The 13,059-nt window shown below is 51.3% G+C and overlaps 1 protein-coding gene across 14 annotated transcripts in view; it reads right to left on the bottom strand.

Annotated features, from left to right (window-relative positions):
• Window positions 1-2,157: 2,157 nt before the first annotated feature.
• Window positions 2,158-13,059, bottom strand: part of CHGB (chromogranin B) — a 112,051-nt gene continuing 101,149 nt past the window's right edge. For 13 of the 14 annotated variants that reach the window (XM_055810057.1, XM_055810066.1, XM_055810055.1 and 10 more), the window contains 4 exons: window positions 8,715-8,758; window positions 7,132-7,225; window positions 3,717-5,491; window positions 2,158-2,570 (listed from right to left, as the gene is read on the bottom strand). In XM_055810057.1, coding sequence (XP_055666032.1) covers window positions 2,487-2,570; window positions 3,717-5,491; window positions 7,132-7,225; window positions 8,715-8,758 — 1,997 coding nt within the window. In that variant the 3' untranslated portion in view covers window positions 2,158-2,486. Of the gene's footprint in view, window positions 2,571-3,716; window positions 5,492-7,131; window positions 7,226-8,714; window positions 8,759-12,623; window positions 12,839-13,059 lie in introns of those variants that run through there. The other variant, XM_055810068.1, reaches the window with a different exon arrangement.

Raw genomic sequence — 13,059 nt, 5'->3', positions numbered from 1 at the left:
CATCCGAGAACAGGAGTTGGTGGTGCCTAGAAACCAGGCATTGTGCGCACCTGCCCGTGTTTGTGCCTCCTCAGGTCCCCATCCGAGCTCGCCGGCTGCACAGCAAGGACGCAACAGGGGATCCAGGTGCTGTTTGCACCTCAGGGGAACTTCAGCCTCCCCCTGGCAGCCGGTGGTACCCAGGCTCTGCTGCAGTGCAGAGGTCCCAGCTGCTGTGCTGTGCTGCGGGTGTCTGGCGGGGCCAGGGGCCCTGGTCCGGTGAAGGCATGGCTGCACTAAAACGACTCGGCACCTGTGCTCATTCCCGTCTTTACTCACAGAGAACAACACAGAACTGCCTTTGCTACGCAAATCTGCTGCAAACAGCAGATGAGAAGAAATCGAGTAGTTGCCAAGCTTCCCACTCCTCTGTTTTTCCAGAACGACACGGCAAGGTTGCCATTAGCCAGGGCACACGAGCCAGGCGTGAGGCAGCACCTCCGCAGAAGCCAGAAGCACCGTTTCCGCTACATTTGATGTCCTGGAACAAGACTACACACCTTGATACACGAATACTTGTTTTAAATTGTACCACCTGCCTTCAGTGCCAAAGCCATGCCATTTGCCTTTAAATAATGAATATTAGTCCAATTTATATTGAAGTTTTGTTTAAAAAAACCCACCTAGTGTTACCCATGAAAAAAACTCCCGACTAGTGCAGATGCGTAGATAAAAATGGACCAGAGGGAGCGGCCCAAGCAGCTGCTCAGCTCTCAGTGCTGGTGGCATCAGCCCTGCAGGGCAATGCGAGCGGAGCAGGAAGACGACAGATAAAAGGGCTGTCACCAAGAACGAACCCTATTTGGTTTTAAAGTCTGCCAAGGGACACGTTTGGAAGCAAACCACTGCTGATTCATGAATGTGTATCTGCATGAGCTGAGCTTTAAAAAAACCACTGCTACAGTTACATACTTGGAACAATTTGGGGAGTTTTCTGTGCTACAGCTAAAGCTGTGTGCTGCTTGGTATTTACTTACTGGCAGAGGTGCCTTCCCATACCAGCTGTGCTGCAGTACTTGCTACTGTAAGCTTTAAAAAGGGGGCGTCTCACAATGTGAAGACAGCACACGAAGTATTTTGCAGCTGGTCACTTCCTAACTTGCCCCTGTGGTGCTGGAAGCGTCTGGTGAAACTGTGGTCCTGCTCAAGTCAAAATTCTGTCAGCTTCTTCGAACCCAGGCTCAATCTTCACGTACCTTCACCAAACAAGACGAAACATTGGAGTGGTCCCTGGGCACAGACACACTCACGCAGCTCAGGGATCAGTATCTCGCAGTACCTTCATATTGCCGTGCAGTTAATTGGAGAGTATGCTCGCATTTTAATGAGCGGGTGGATTAAATGGGTTGACCTGGGACGATAGATCCTGTGCACTTACTGATAACATGACCGGGCTGAATTCTTTGTGCAGCACTGCTCCCGTGTGTGGCGTTACACAAGCAACCGAAGACACCGTCACAGCAGAAAGCCTGTAAAACTCACTCACGTTTGGGTAAGTTAAATTAAATTGAGCCTCGGATATTTGGAATAATTGAAACTAATTATGGGATCATTTCTTTTACTGCTTGTAGCGTCATAAGATTACCAAACAGCACTTACTGACGGGAGGCATTGCACTGCTGGTTACACCAGTGCCCATCCTGCCCCCAGCTTGCCGAGAAACTGGCCTTGTGCAAGAGGTGCCGTGCTGCCGCACCGCGCACAGGCTCTGCAGCGCTCCTCGCCACCGCCTGCTTGCCTGCGGGAGGCAAAGCCTGTGCGGTGGCGGGTTCAGTCAGTGGGGCTGCCTAGTCCGAGCGCACGGCAGGACCAATCCACCGTGCCAGACGGTGGTCTGCAGTGCCGCGTGCTTTCCAAATTAACAGTGTCCATTTGGTGTTGCAGCCTCTGCTGCTTTAACCACCAACTTCCAGAACTTACTAACTCACAGGATGTTTCTGGAGCAAATGAATCGGTGCTCCTTCTTACCTCTTGTGCTCTTGCTCACTGGCAAATAGAAGGCTTCTTGTAACTTCTAAAAAATACCAGTGAACCGTAAGTGGACACACTGCGCACCGCCTAGCCATCTGGTACAGCTTACTCTGGAATAACTGGTAAGGCAAATACGCAAGGAGAAAGTTTGGTCCAAGATCAACGGGTTTTATTATTTCAAACTCAGACAAATATATTTCTGAAGAACACTACCACAATTATTTTCACAAGCATATTAAAAATACCTGCCTTGCATGAAAGGTTATAATACTAAAATTCATGCTATTCAGATCTCAATAGCATAACGGCAAATGAAAGACATTTTCAGCTGTATAAATCACTACACTATAGTGGACAGTAAATAGTATTTCCTGGTTTTAGGGGCAAACAACAATCCAGTGGCAGTGAATTTACCACACAATACAGGTACTGCGAGTACAGCTACACCTAGCTTTGAAACGCCACGCAGAGCATCGTCAGCCTCTTCTGTGGTCATTAAACTTCTCCACTATTTTCTGCAGCTCCAAATCCATTGCAGCCAGGTTTTCCAGTTCTTTTTCCTGTGAAAACATAGGAGTGTTTTACACGGCAAATAGCGTTGGCGAACGTTTTGTTCTATGAAAATGAGAGCCAAAGACCATTTCTGAGGCAGCCACTCCAGCTGCTCACTGGCCCCGGGGCCGAGTGTGGGGCGAGGGGTATGGGCAGCGCAGCACGTACTCGGAGATTTGTGCCATTTCCTGCCTTTAGCCAAACTGAGGCAGGGGAAAGTATCGAAACACTCGTTCCAAGCTGGCCCCAGTTACGGCTCCCTCTTGGCTGTAAAGCACCATTATCTAGCAGCAACCTCCTGCTAGGACAGCTGCCCCCTGCCTCGGTGACGGTCCCTCGGGAGGCTGCAGCCTTACGGGCACGGCCCGGGGGCTCAGGCTTGCACACAGCGAGCAACCAGAGGAACGCCTCCCCCTTAAGAGGTGCTGGGGGGGAAATAAAGAATTATGTGACCAGTTCTTGTTTATGATGGTGATTTCTAACACCATTTAACCTTTGTAAACGGATATTAAACCGCCACTGCTCCCACCCAGCCCAGCTGTGTGCGATGGCTACAGTGACGTATGTAAGGAGCGTCCAGGTGACAGGTTCTCCAGGACACCAAAGCAGCCCAGGAAGCCCAAGAAAGGGGCTCACACACATGGGAACTACGGGACGAACTGGGCTTACAGGGGCAAGCCATGTTCTGCCCTGCAGCTGCACCAGGAAGTCAGTGGACAGCTGAATTTCACTCTAAATGTCCAACCTATTTTCTAGCTGTATGTTTTAAACAACCTGACAGATGAAGTGGTGCTTGCTAATTACCTCTCTGCTCCTGCTGCAATGGGCATCTCTGTTTTATTAGTCTGTAAGACCCTAGAAGGGAAGAGGTGAGGCCCAAAGAGGAAGAAAATCTTTTTCTTCCTGTCTTGCAGACAGAAGCTAACAAGGATGCACACTGTCTTTATTTTGCAAACTGTGCCCTGGGGTAGGTTCACTGTATTCATTCAAAGAAAGCAGATTTTGAAGTCACTGCAGATCTGGCTCTCAATGCGACTTAATCTTGTGGTTTTCCACGCACAGTTCGCTAGCTGCCTTGGGAAGGGTGCACGTGAAGTCAGCGTCCCCGGGCTTGTCAGGGAAACCCCCATACACATACCTCCTCCTCTACATACCTCCTCCTCTGTCAGAGGCCTCTGGCTCAGACTTCTTCTGTCATTCCTGATTATGTGACGTTTTTTCATGTCTTCTCCCGAATTGTACAGCTCTGGGAATTCAGCCGATTTCTTCCTGTAATTCAGAAGTTGTGCGAGTTGATCCATCTTGTTGTATTGCCTTTTGATATCATATTTGTTCATTTTGCCAAGGTTCCTCTTCTCGGTGCGTCCGTGCTTCAGAGCACTTAGGATTTGCTTTTTCTCCCACCAGTTGTAGTCATTATATTCAGGGAAAAGACTCTCCTCGTTCAGGGTGGGCCTGCCCTCCTCTTTGCCCTCCAGAAGCTGCTCCCCTGCACTGTCCTGCTTCTCAAAGGGTTGGCTTTTCCACCACAGGTAGAAAGGGCTGTGGGATGCTGTACTTCTCTTCTCATTCTCCCCAGGGAGATGGCTTCTGTACTCCTCCCTCTCTGCATATCTTCCTTCCTCCATATTCTCCTCATTTTCCATCTGATCACTGCTGTGATGCTTCTTTCCTACTTCCTCCACCACCTCCTCCTCCTCACTGTTGCCAGGGTAGCGCTGCTGCTCTACACTGTCCTCAGTGCTGTACTGTCTTCTGGCCTGCCCACTGCGTTCTTGAGCGTACGCGTTCTGTGACCCTGCACCTTCACTGTCCCACAAGCGGTATCTCCCTCCAGCACGATGCTGCTTCTCCTTGCTGCCACCACCGAGATACCCGTCCAGCTCTTCCTCGCTTTCCCCTCGAAGATACGTCCTTCCCTCAGAACGGTGCCTCCTCACCTCACGCGATCCATCATGGTGTCTCCTCTCCTCGTGCCATTTCTCATTACTTTCTTCACTGTGGCGATGCCTCTTGTTTTCTTCCTCACTGCTCTCGTCACTCTGCTGCCACCTTTCTCTGTACTCCTCGCTTCCCTGGTCTGCACGCCTCTTCGCCTGCACCTCTTCAGCCCCATGCCTCCCGTGATAACCGCTCTTCTCCTCATGCTGCTGCTCAGACTCTTCACGATGTTTCTGATGGCGGTTCCTTCTGTCCCAGAGATGGGCCGCCTCTGTGTCCGATTCCTCAGCTGTTACTTCTTTTTCACCACCATGGCCCCTCTTCTCTTCAGAGGTGTCACCCATTCGGTGCTTCCCATGATAACGTTTGGGTTTGTAGGGTTGCTTTTCCTCCACTGTTTCTTCGCTGTCATCAGATTCTTCGTGCTCTTGCTGATGGGAGAAATCACGCTCCATAGACTCATGGTGGTGTTTTTCACTTCTTTCTTCCTCTGCTTCTCCCTCTTCACCTTCACGAATTCTTTTGTAAGGGCTCTGCAGTCCCTCCTCCGAGTGCCAGCGGCCCACGGGACGTGGATTATTCCCATCAGGGAACTCCTCTGTGCTTGTGCCTCCAGAGCGGGACTTCTTGCTGAGAACAGCACGCTCTACCTCTTCGTCATGACGCTTGCTCTCCTTACTTTCCTCTTCACTGTGGTAGCTCTTCTCCTCCTCTCTTCTGATTTCCTGATAGTGTTTCTTTTCTTCCGTATGAAGTCTCTCTTCTTGAATAGGCGTGTGGTGTCCATCCTCCTCTTCCTTGCTTCTACCTTCCTCGTGAGCAAGTCTCTCCTCGTCGCTTCCTTTCATGTACTTTTTAGATTCCTCTTCTGCCTGACTCTGTTCTTTCTCCACACTCCCAGGACGATGATTTTCAATCTCTCCTGGGTCTTTCAAATGCCTCACTTCAAGCTGTTTGTTTTCACTCCTCTCTCTGTCATTTCTACCACCTACAATAACAAGAGCAGCATAATGAAGTAATCCTACTCTGCACTGACACGTTATTTCAGTTTAAATAGATAACTGGCTTCCCAAAGTAGCAAGAAGATTTGGACAGATTTTTTTTTTTTATTCTGATTTTAAAATGAGTGATTTCCTAATACTTTGTGCGTTTGCCTGGAAAAGCATTAAGTAATTTTCATTAAATCAGGCATTTTAAAAGTTCCACTGAAATTTTGACAATAATTTTTCCTCTTCGTTTTTTTTCTTTGTTTGTGATCACATTTTTAGTATTGAATTAAATTAAATCTCATTCCCATGAAAAATCAATGGGATCTGGAGTTGTGTTCAGTTCTTTGAATGCCAAGTCTTATCCATCACATATGCTTATCCACAAAAAAGACAACCACCTATTTCAAGCTACTCAAAGACATGTGGAGCTTTTAACAAATTTTAAAATTCTAAATTGACTGGAAAAAAAAAGAAAAGAAAGAAACCTGTTACTTTGTAATCAGTGTGTTTAATCAAATCACGTTCCTTCCACTATTCCTAGAATGCTAAATGCAAGTCTGACTGACCACAATGGTAAAACACATGAAGGAATTTCTGCTGCATTTGTACCTGAGTAACATCAGAAATAGATCACAAATCCTGAAAGCAGCTGCACAGATTTAAAAATAGCTCAGCGTTTCTGAAAAGCTGCTCATCATCTGATAATTCTTGGAGGAGATGTGTCTAATGGCAAAAATACGGTCCTTACCCTCTCTTTCCAGTAGGTGTGGTTTTGTTTCCCAATATATGGCAAATACACATTTTTTTTCCCCTGAAATTAACAATCACAAACAAAGCTTGGTGCCCGATGGCGTTCAGCATCCCCTAGAAATTTGGGGCTGCGTTAGATACAAATACACATATTCCCACCCTCCTCTGATGATCGCAGCGTGGCTAATACACAGTAGGAGACAGATGGGTTTCATTATTGCTTCTCACTGGCAGCAAGTTCAAGAGCCTTTTTATTGTTCCCTGGCAGAAGAGAAAGATGTGCATTCCGCGGTTTGGCACAGTGTCAAACTTAACCACACTTCACTGCTGACTGCTACCGAGCATGCCGACCGCCTTACGGCTCGACATCGAGGCAGCCACGCTGCAGGAATGAGCTCACCTGAAATGAGCTTTTGGCACACCTCTCCAGACCTCCGGAATCAGTACCACAAACCTAAATCCTTTCTGGGCTGAGCAAAAGACTCCCAAGCTGAGCGTGGACTCAGCTGCCACCAGGTTCGGGAGCCTTGTTGATTTAAGTGGTGGTTATTTGAAGCCAGTTCCTACCCTCTGGGATGCATTTGGCATGTGGTCCGAGCCCGGTCGCGTTTGCTGACCTCTCAGGCTACCTGCAGAGCTTGCCCAGCCTCCTGGGGCTCTGCAGGTGGCTGCAGCAGAGAGCCGCAGGTGTAGCCTGCATCCCTGCCAGTTACCGGGTCAGGCTGTTTGCTCTTTAGCAAGACAAACTAAACAGAAGGACATGGGAATTCTGACACTGAAGTTTGGAGGCACCAGTTTCACACAGGCTGAAGTAACAGTTCACTAGCTCCAGCACAAGACCATCCATCTACCAAATTCCTTTCACAATTTCAGGTAACGTTGTACTTACTCTTCTTCAGGATTTCTTTACATTCAGGATTAATTGGTGGTGCATTTGTCTTGGATAGAGCGTTGGACAGAACTTCCACTATGCACCGCGTTACCTAAAAGAAACGAGAAAAAATTCTCATGGCAAAACCGAAAATCCTACTTTTGACCCAGTTAGTGAGGAAAACTAGTTTAGGATTAGAGTTCAGGCGAGTATTTATGAGTTTAGCATAATCCCCAGCTCCAATTTCCCGTACATTTGGGCAACAAGTGCATTGCTCCTCACTCCCATACCAGTAAAAGGACAGTCATTAGCTCTTTTTATCTCCCCTTTTGTTTGCATAGGTAACGGGCTCCTTTTGTACATTTTAAAATATTAAGAACCCTGTTCAGGAAAAAGGAGAGTCAAACAACATGAGATATCACCACCCTACAAAAAATAATGAACACAGCACACGCTCAAAAGGGGAGGATCATCCTGTAGGATCTGTCCAAATGAGGATGCTGCAAAAAGTGTTTGGAAGTATTGCCTGGATTAACAATAAACCAAAAAGCCTTTATATCCCCTGTAAGTGACATGCTCCCTGGTTTTTTGTGCCCGTGTGCTGCAAACCCTGCCTCTTTTAGCGCTTGATATTCAACTGGATAGCCTTCTGGAAGTGGAGGAAATGATGATTTAGGAAAATCACACAACCACCTCTAATCCTAAGCGCTACCAAAGTGGCTCTTCTGTACAAGTGATTTTTCAAGTGCTGGAAGTTGTTGGTTGATCTAAGCACTTGCTTATATCAGGGGTCCTCAAACTACGGCCCGCAGGCCGGGTACAGCCCCCCAGGGTCCTCAATCCAGCCCCCCATATTTACAGACACCCCCCCTGCCCCCCCGCCGGGGGTTGGGGGGGAAACCAAGCAGCCGCAGATGAGTCCCTGCCACTGCATCCGCGCCGGCCCCCTGGTTAAAGAGTTTGAGGACCCCTGGCTTAGATCGTCAGGGTTATGAGAGTCTCAAGCTGACAATCTGGGTGGCTGGATGAGAGAAGACAATAAAACTTTTATAGAGCTGAATGTCTTTTAACTGTGTTCAGTTATTACCAGGTGTTTACTAATCTAAATCATCATATTATCAGCCAGTGGTGGGAGTCTGGTGTCTGGTTACAGGCGCTGAGAGCAGCCAATGGCATTTATTTAATCAAACAGGTTAAGACACTTTCCAAAGCAGATGGGAGGATGGCATTAGAAAGAACATTACATAGCTGGTAACTCCAGATATTTCATCTTTCTTCAAAGTTGCCATCTCACTTGTTAACATCCAGTAACACGTACTATCAAATAATATTTCAGATCATTTTTCAGGCAGCTGTACAACATACGAGTTTCAGAAGTACCACACTGACACAAGAAGCCAGCTTCCGTTTTCATCAAATGCACCAAAGTGCACGCAGGTATCTCTTGACAGCTAAAGGGACTCCGAGTTCCACATCACCAGTGATCTCTTAAGAGTCTACCTTACGAAAAAAAAAAGGATTGCCCTGAGAGTTTAAAAACAAAACATGCAAAGCATGTGACAGATACTTTCTGACATTTGCTTTGACATACAGCTACTCACCACTTCTTCAGTATGGTCTTTTTCCACTGGAACTGCGCTGGCACCTAGAAGAAAAACAGATTACTACAGACTCATCCTAGCAACAAGCATCACTGACAGGAGGCCTCAGTCAAATTGGTTTGATGAGATGGCTTGGGGTTTGGGTTGGCAGGTCAGTAAACCAGACACATTTTGCATTACAGCTTCTCTAATTCAGGATGGAAAAGCAACGTGAAGTTACAGCCTAGCACGAGAAGAGGCATGTTGACATTTCTAGCACAACAAGAATACACACCAAAACCCAGAAAGCAACACTTGAATTCCAAGACCTGCAAGTCAGGTCTTCATTTAGTTGCACCTGTTTGGTGGTAAAAAAACCCACTGGAAACAAGCTAGGCTTACATGTACCCCAAGAACCTTTTGGCTTCTGCAAGGGGCTCCAGGGGCTCCACCACCACCTCCCCAGCAGGAGACCGTTCTTCAAGGCTTTAAAGCAACTACTGTCCCAATTCTGCTGGAGAAACTGTGCCTCACTTGGATAGGAGGCGGCTCCTGGAGGGAAGGACAGAGCCAGAAGGGACAGGAAAACTTCCATTCACTGAGTGGTCCATTATCACCCCAAGAAATAAGCAAAAAAGTCAAATCCTAGTGGAAAACACTGCTCCGGAATGAAGCAGCACAACCCGTCTCTCTCCCTCCCTCTCCATGCTGAGGACGCACAGGGTAATTAACACCTCCTTGCACCAGTTGTACTGTACCTGGCCAAAGGCATTTGCTTTTGGAAAGAAACTGTTGCACATGAGCCCCCCATGCTGCTTTGTTTTGCCATCGCTGCTGCAGTATGTCTCCAGCTGGTTAATAAGCTTGGCTGCTGTGCATTATTCATAAACTGTGTCAATTCTCATCCACCTTGAGAACTGCAGAAGTGAAGTGAAGCAAGTCTGCCAGCCACACACGAGCGCGAGAAGCAAGGCTTACTGTGTCGTGGCTTCACAGACTGTCCGCACGGTATATAATCACCACACACAAACACACAGCTTGAGGTGCAGCTCCGAAGCTCTTGCACAAGTCAGGATAGTCTTAAATCCCCTTAGACCTATCACCCCCTCTGCAGTACGGCTTGCCTGGGACAGGGAGGGATCTGTAACAGACGAACACAAAGCAGATTACAGAGAAGGGCGTCAGTTTACCTGACAGCGTCAGGAAAACTTAATGCTGCCCCAAGGAAGGTTCCTGCAAAGCAGCCAGGAGCGGGTGGCCTCACGCTACTGAAAGCGGTAAAACCCTTCTCCGTGTCTTCAGAGGAAGCAGCCACCCCCTCGAGCACTGACTGTGTGTAATAACTGAACGCGATGCAGTAACTATTCTGGTATTTCTGCTATCCTCTAGCTTTGCTCCCCCAAACGCGTATGTAGGGATGTGCTTCTCCAGCCCCCGTCTCCTCTCTGCGTATACAACTGCGATCAGCGAAGGGAACCCACACGAGGGTAGCACAGAAGGGATTCCCCTAAAATAGCGCTACACCCCTACCCCACCGCTTCCCCAGAACGCCAGGTGGTGTGTGTGGGAGATGGTGCTACATAGAGCCAACCGCTCCCCCATCTCGCGCTCAGCGCTGACTGAGCCAGGCTTTAGGACACTTTATTTACTAACCTAGTATGCAAATAATTACCACGCTGCACAGTGCTGACGCCGCTGCAGTCTAACCTGACTGCATCCTCCATCTGAGCATGGAGGATGAGGATGTGCGTACACGTGGGGGCAGGAGACTGGCAGCGAAGTCCCTTCTATTAAAAAAGTTCTCCCAACCCCACAGGGGCTGGAGCTGCTGCTCTTGCGGCAGGAGCGGCTCGCAGTCCGCGCTCAGAGGTAAGCGGAGGGGATGACCCGCTTCATTGCCTCTTCCTGACGAGGCTCCTCTCCTCCAGCCCGTGAGAAATCACGACACGCACAAGGGCAAACATCTGCTTTTGTCCTTTCAGTGATGCTGCCACAACACATCTCCTGTGAGTTACACCCAGCTGATGTGATAAAGCACAGAACAAACTTCTGAACATTCTTTTGCTATTAGAGATGCCAACTTCAGGCTGCCTCGAGCGGTATGTCAGTGGTGCAGAAACATAAAGTCAGGTTGTGCTCCCTGCCTTTGCCCTGTCATGAAACAGCTCCCACCTCTCTAAGAAGATTTACAGGTAGATTAATGACCAAGCAAGCACTTGGTTAACGAGGAAAGCTGACATGCACAAAGAGTAAGCATTAGCCTATCATAACAATGTCAGAAGCAGCAAACGGTATTGGACATACGTCGCATTAACCTGCTCGGAGGCACAAAATGAGTACCCAGTCTATCCCAGAGCCTGAAATAATACATTGAGGCAGCTGCTCTGCCAGAGCCGAGACAGGGAGGCCGTGGGGAGCCAGCGTGCCCCACTTCACACGGGTGCTGGCAGCGCTAGCCTGTGCCAGCTGGCAAGAGCTCCCTCGGGGCCACCGGCCAGCTGGAGGTGGCTGGCCAGCACCTCTGCCTTCCTCTCCACATGTGCTCAGGAGGGCTAAAGCCATCACCCGGCACCGGGCAGCAGGGCACCCACCCACTGGGCATGTGGGGACACGGCAGACGGTACAACTGCAGGGTTTCACAGCAGAGATGAAGTCAGAGCACACACCAAGGTGGAAATCCTCCCCCCACCCGTGCAGAAAATCCAGCCCTCAGCCCCACGAAGTAAAGCAAAGCCCTGGGTCTGCTTCCCCCTCCTGAGCCAAATCTGCCCAGGCAGTTAGGATCAGGCTGTTTGATTCTGCAGAAATTCTGAGAACTGATGGAAGATCACAAAAAAGGATGAGAAACACAGGACAAACTCACACGGCTTTTGCTTGCATCTCCAAGATTGGGACAGATCTTTTGGTGCGTCCCTGACAAAATCCCCACACGGCTTTGTTTCGTTAATGCCGATGACTCAGTGCAGTGCCACTGCTCATCAAAATGTCAGCAAAAACCCTTCCCAGGAAAGATCACAGAAACTCTGGCATATTGATTTGCAGAAGGAGCACTAGAAAGTTCTTGAAGTTAACGTTGCACTGATTCCCTGCCCCAAACAAACTCCTTAGTTCATTGATTCTGGCTGACACGCGGCAGGAAGATAGCCGAAAGGGACGTAAGAGATACCTGACCCGTCTGACGGCACAAACCGGTACAAGTGTTTGGTAAGAAATCCCCATGGGGTCTCTGGGATAAGCCTGGTGAGCGCCTCCGGGCTGGGGTCTTTCCCCCCATCTCCCGCTCTCCCCTCAGGCACCTGACGGTTCCCAAAGCACCGCGGAGTTTCCGTACGAGTCCCGGGAGCGGTTCCATGCGGAGAGCTCCGCTACCGCACCCAGCGCCCAACCGCTCACCCAGAACAGCACCGGGTCCTCCAGGAAACGCTGCAGCAGCACGAAAAGCTACGGAGCCAAGCCACCACCTCACCCTGGTGTGCTTCACCTTCATCTCACAGCGTGGTTTTCATATTTAATGCCGCACGCCACCCCCCCCCCCGTTAGTCAAGGGTGCGGAGCTGCCACTTGCCGGTCCCCGCGGTCCCCGGGGCAGCTCCGCGCCCGCCCGGCCGCGCCGCGGGCAGGGACCGCCCGGGGACACGGGGGCAGCGGCCGCCCGCCCAGCCCGGTGGCAGCGGGGACCGCTCCGAGCGGCGCCCCCGGCCCGGCTGCCCCCCCGCCCGCAGGGGCGACCCCGCGGTGACGCAGGGCGGGCTGGGCATGACGTCATACCCCCGCCGGTGGCGTCACCCTCCGGCAGCGGGGGTCCAGCAGGCAAACCCCCCCGAGCCCCCGCCCCGCGGGGCTGCTCACCCGCCTTCCCCTCGCGGGAGGCCGGGCCGGGCGCCGAGGGGGCTCCGCGCCGCCTCCCCCCGGGCCCGCGCCCCCGCTCACCTGCCAGGGCGGCGGCCCCCAGGAGGCCGAGCAGCGCCAGCGGCCCCATGCCCGCTCGGCTCGGCTCGGCTCGGCTCGGCGCGGCTCGGCTCGGCGCGGCGGCTCGGCTCGCCGCTACTTAAAGGGGCGCGGGGGCGGAGGAGCCGGGCGGGGGGCCCCGCCGGGAGCTGCGTCACCGCGAGCCCCCGGGGGCGGCACCGCCCCCGCCCGCTCCCCCCCCGCCAGGCCGGGCCAGGCGCCCCCGGCTCCCCGCCCTCGGCAGCCACCGCGTCGCCCCCCGCCGCCTGCCGGGGAGGTGGGGCCGCCCCCGTGCAGCCCCTGGCCGCAGCCCCCCGGTGCCGCCGCCTCTCCTGCGGGCTGTGCCCCCGCGCTCACAGCAGCGCCACCCCCAGCGCCCCCGCGCCGGTGGTACCCGGCGGGCGAGGGGCGAGGGGCA

The sequence above is a fragment of the Falco peregrinus genome, chromosome 7 (assembly GCF_023634155.1).
Source record: "Falco peregrinus isolate bFalPer1 chromosome 7, bFalPer1.pri, whole genome shotgun sequence".
Classification (NCBI taxonomy): domain Eukaryota; kingdom Metazoa; phylum Chordata; class Aves; order Falconiformes; family Falconidae; genus Falco; species Falco peregrinus.
The sequence above is the reverse complement of the archived record's forward strand: the minus strand, read 5'-3'. Positions and strand labels throughout refer to the sequence as shown.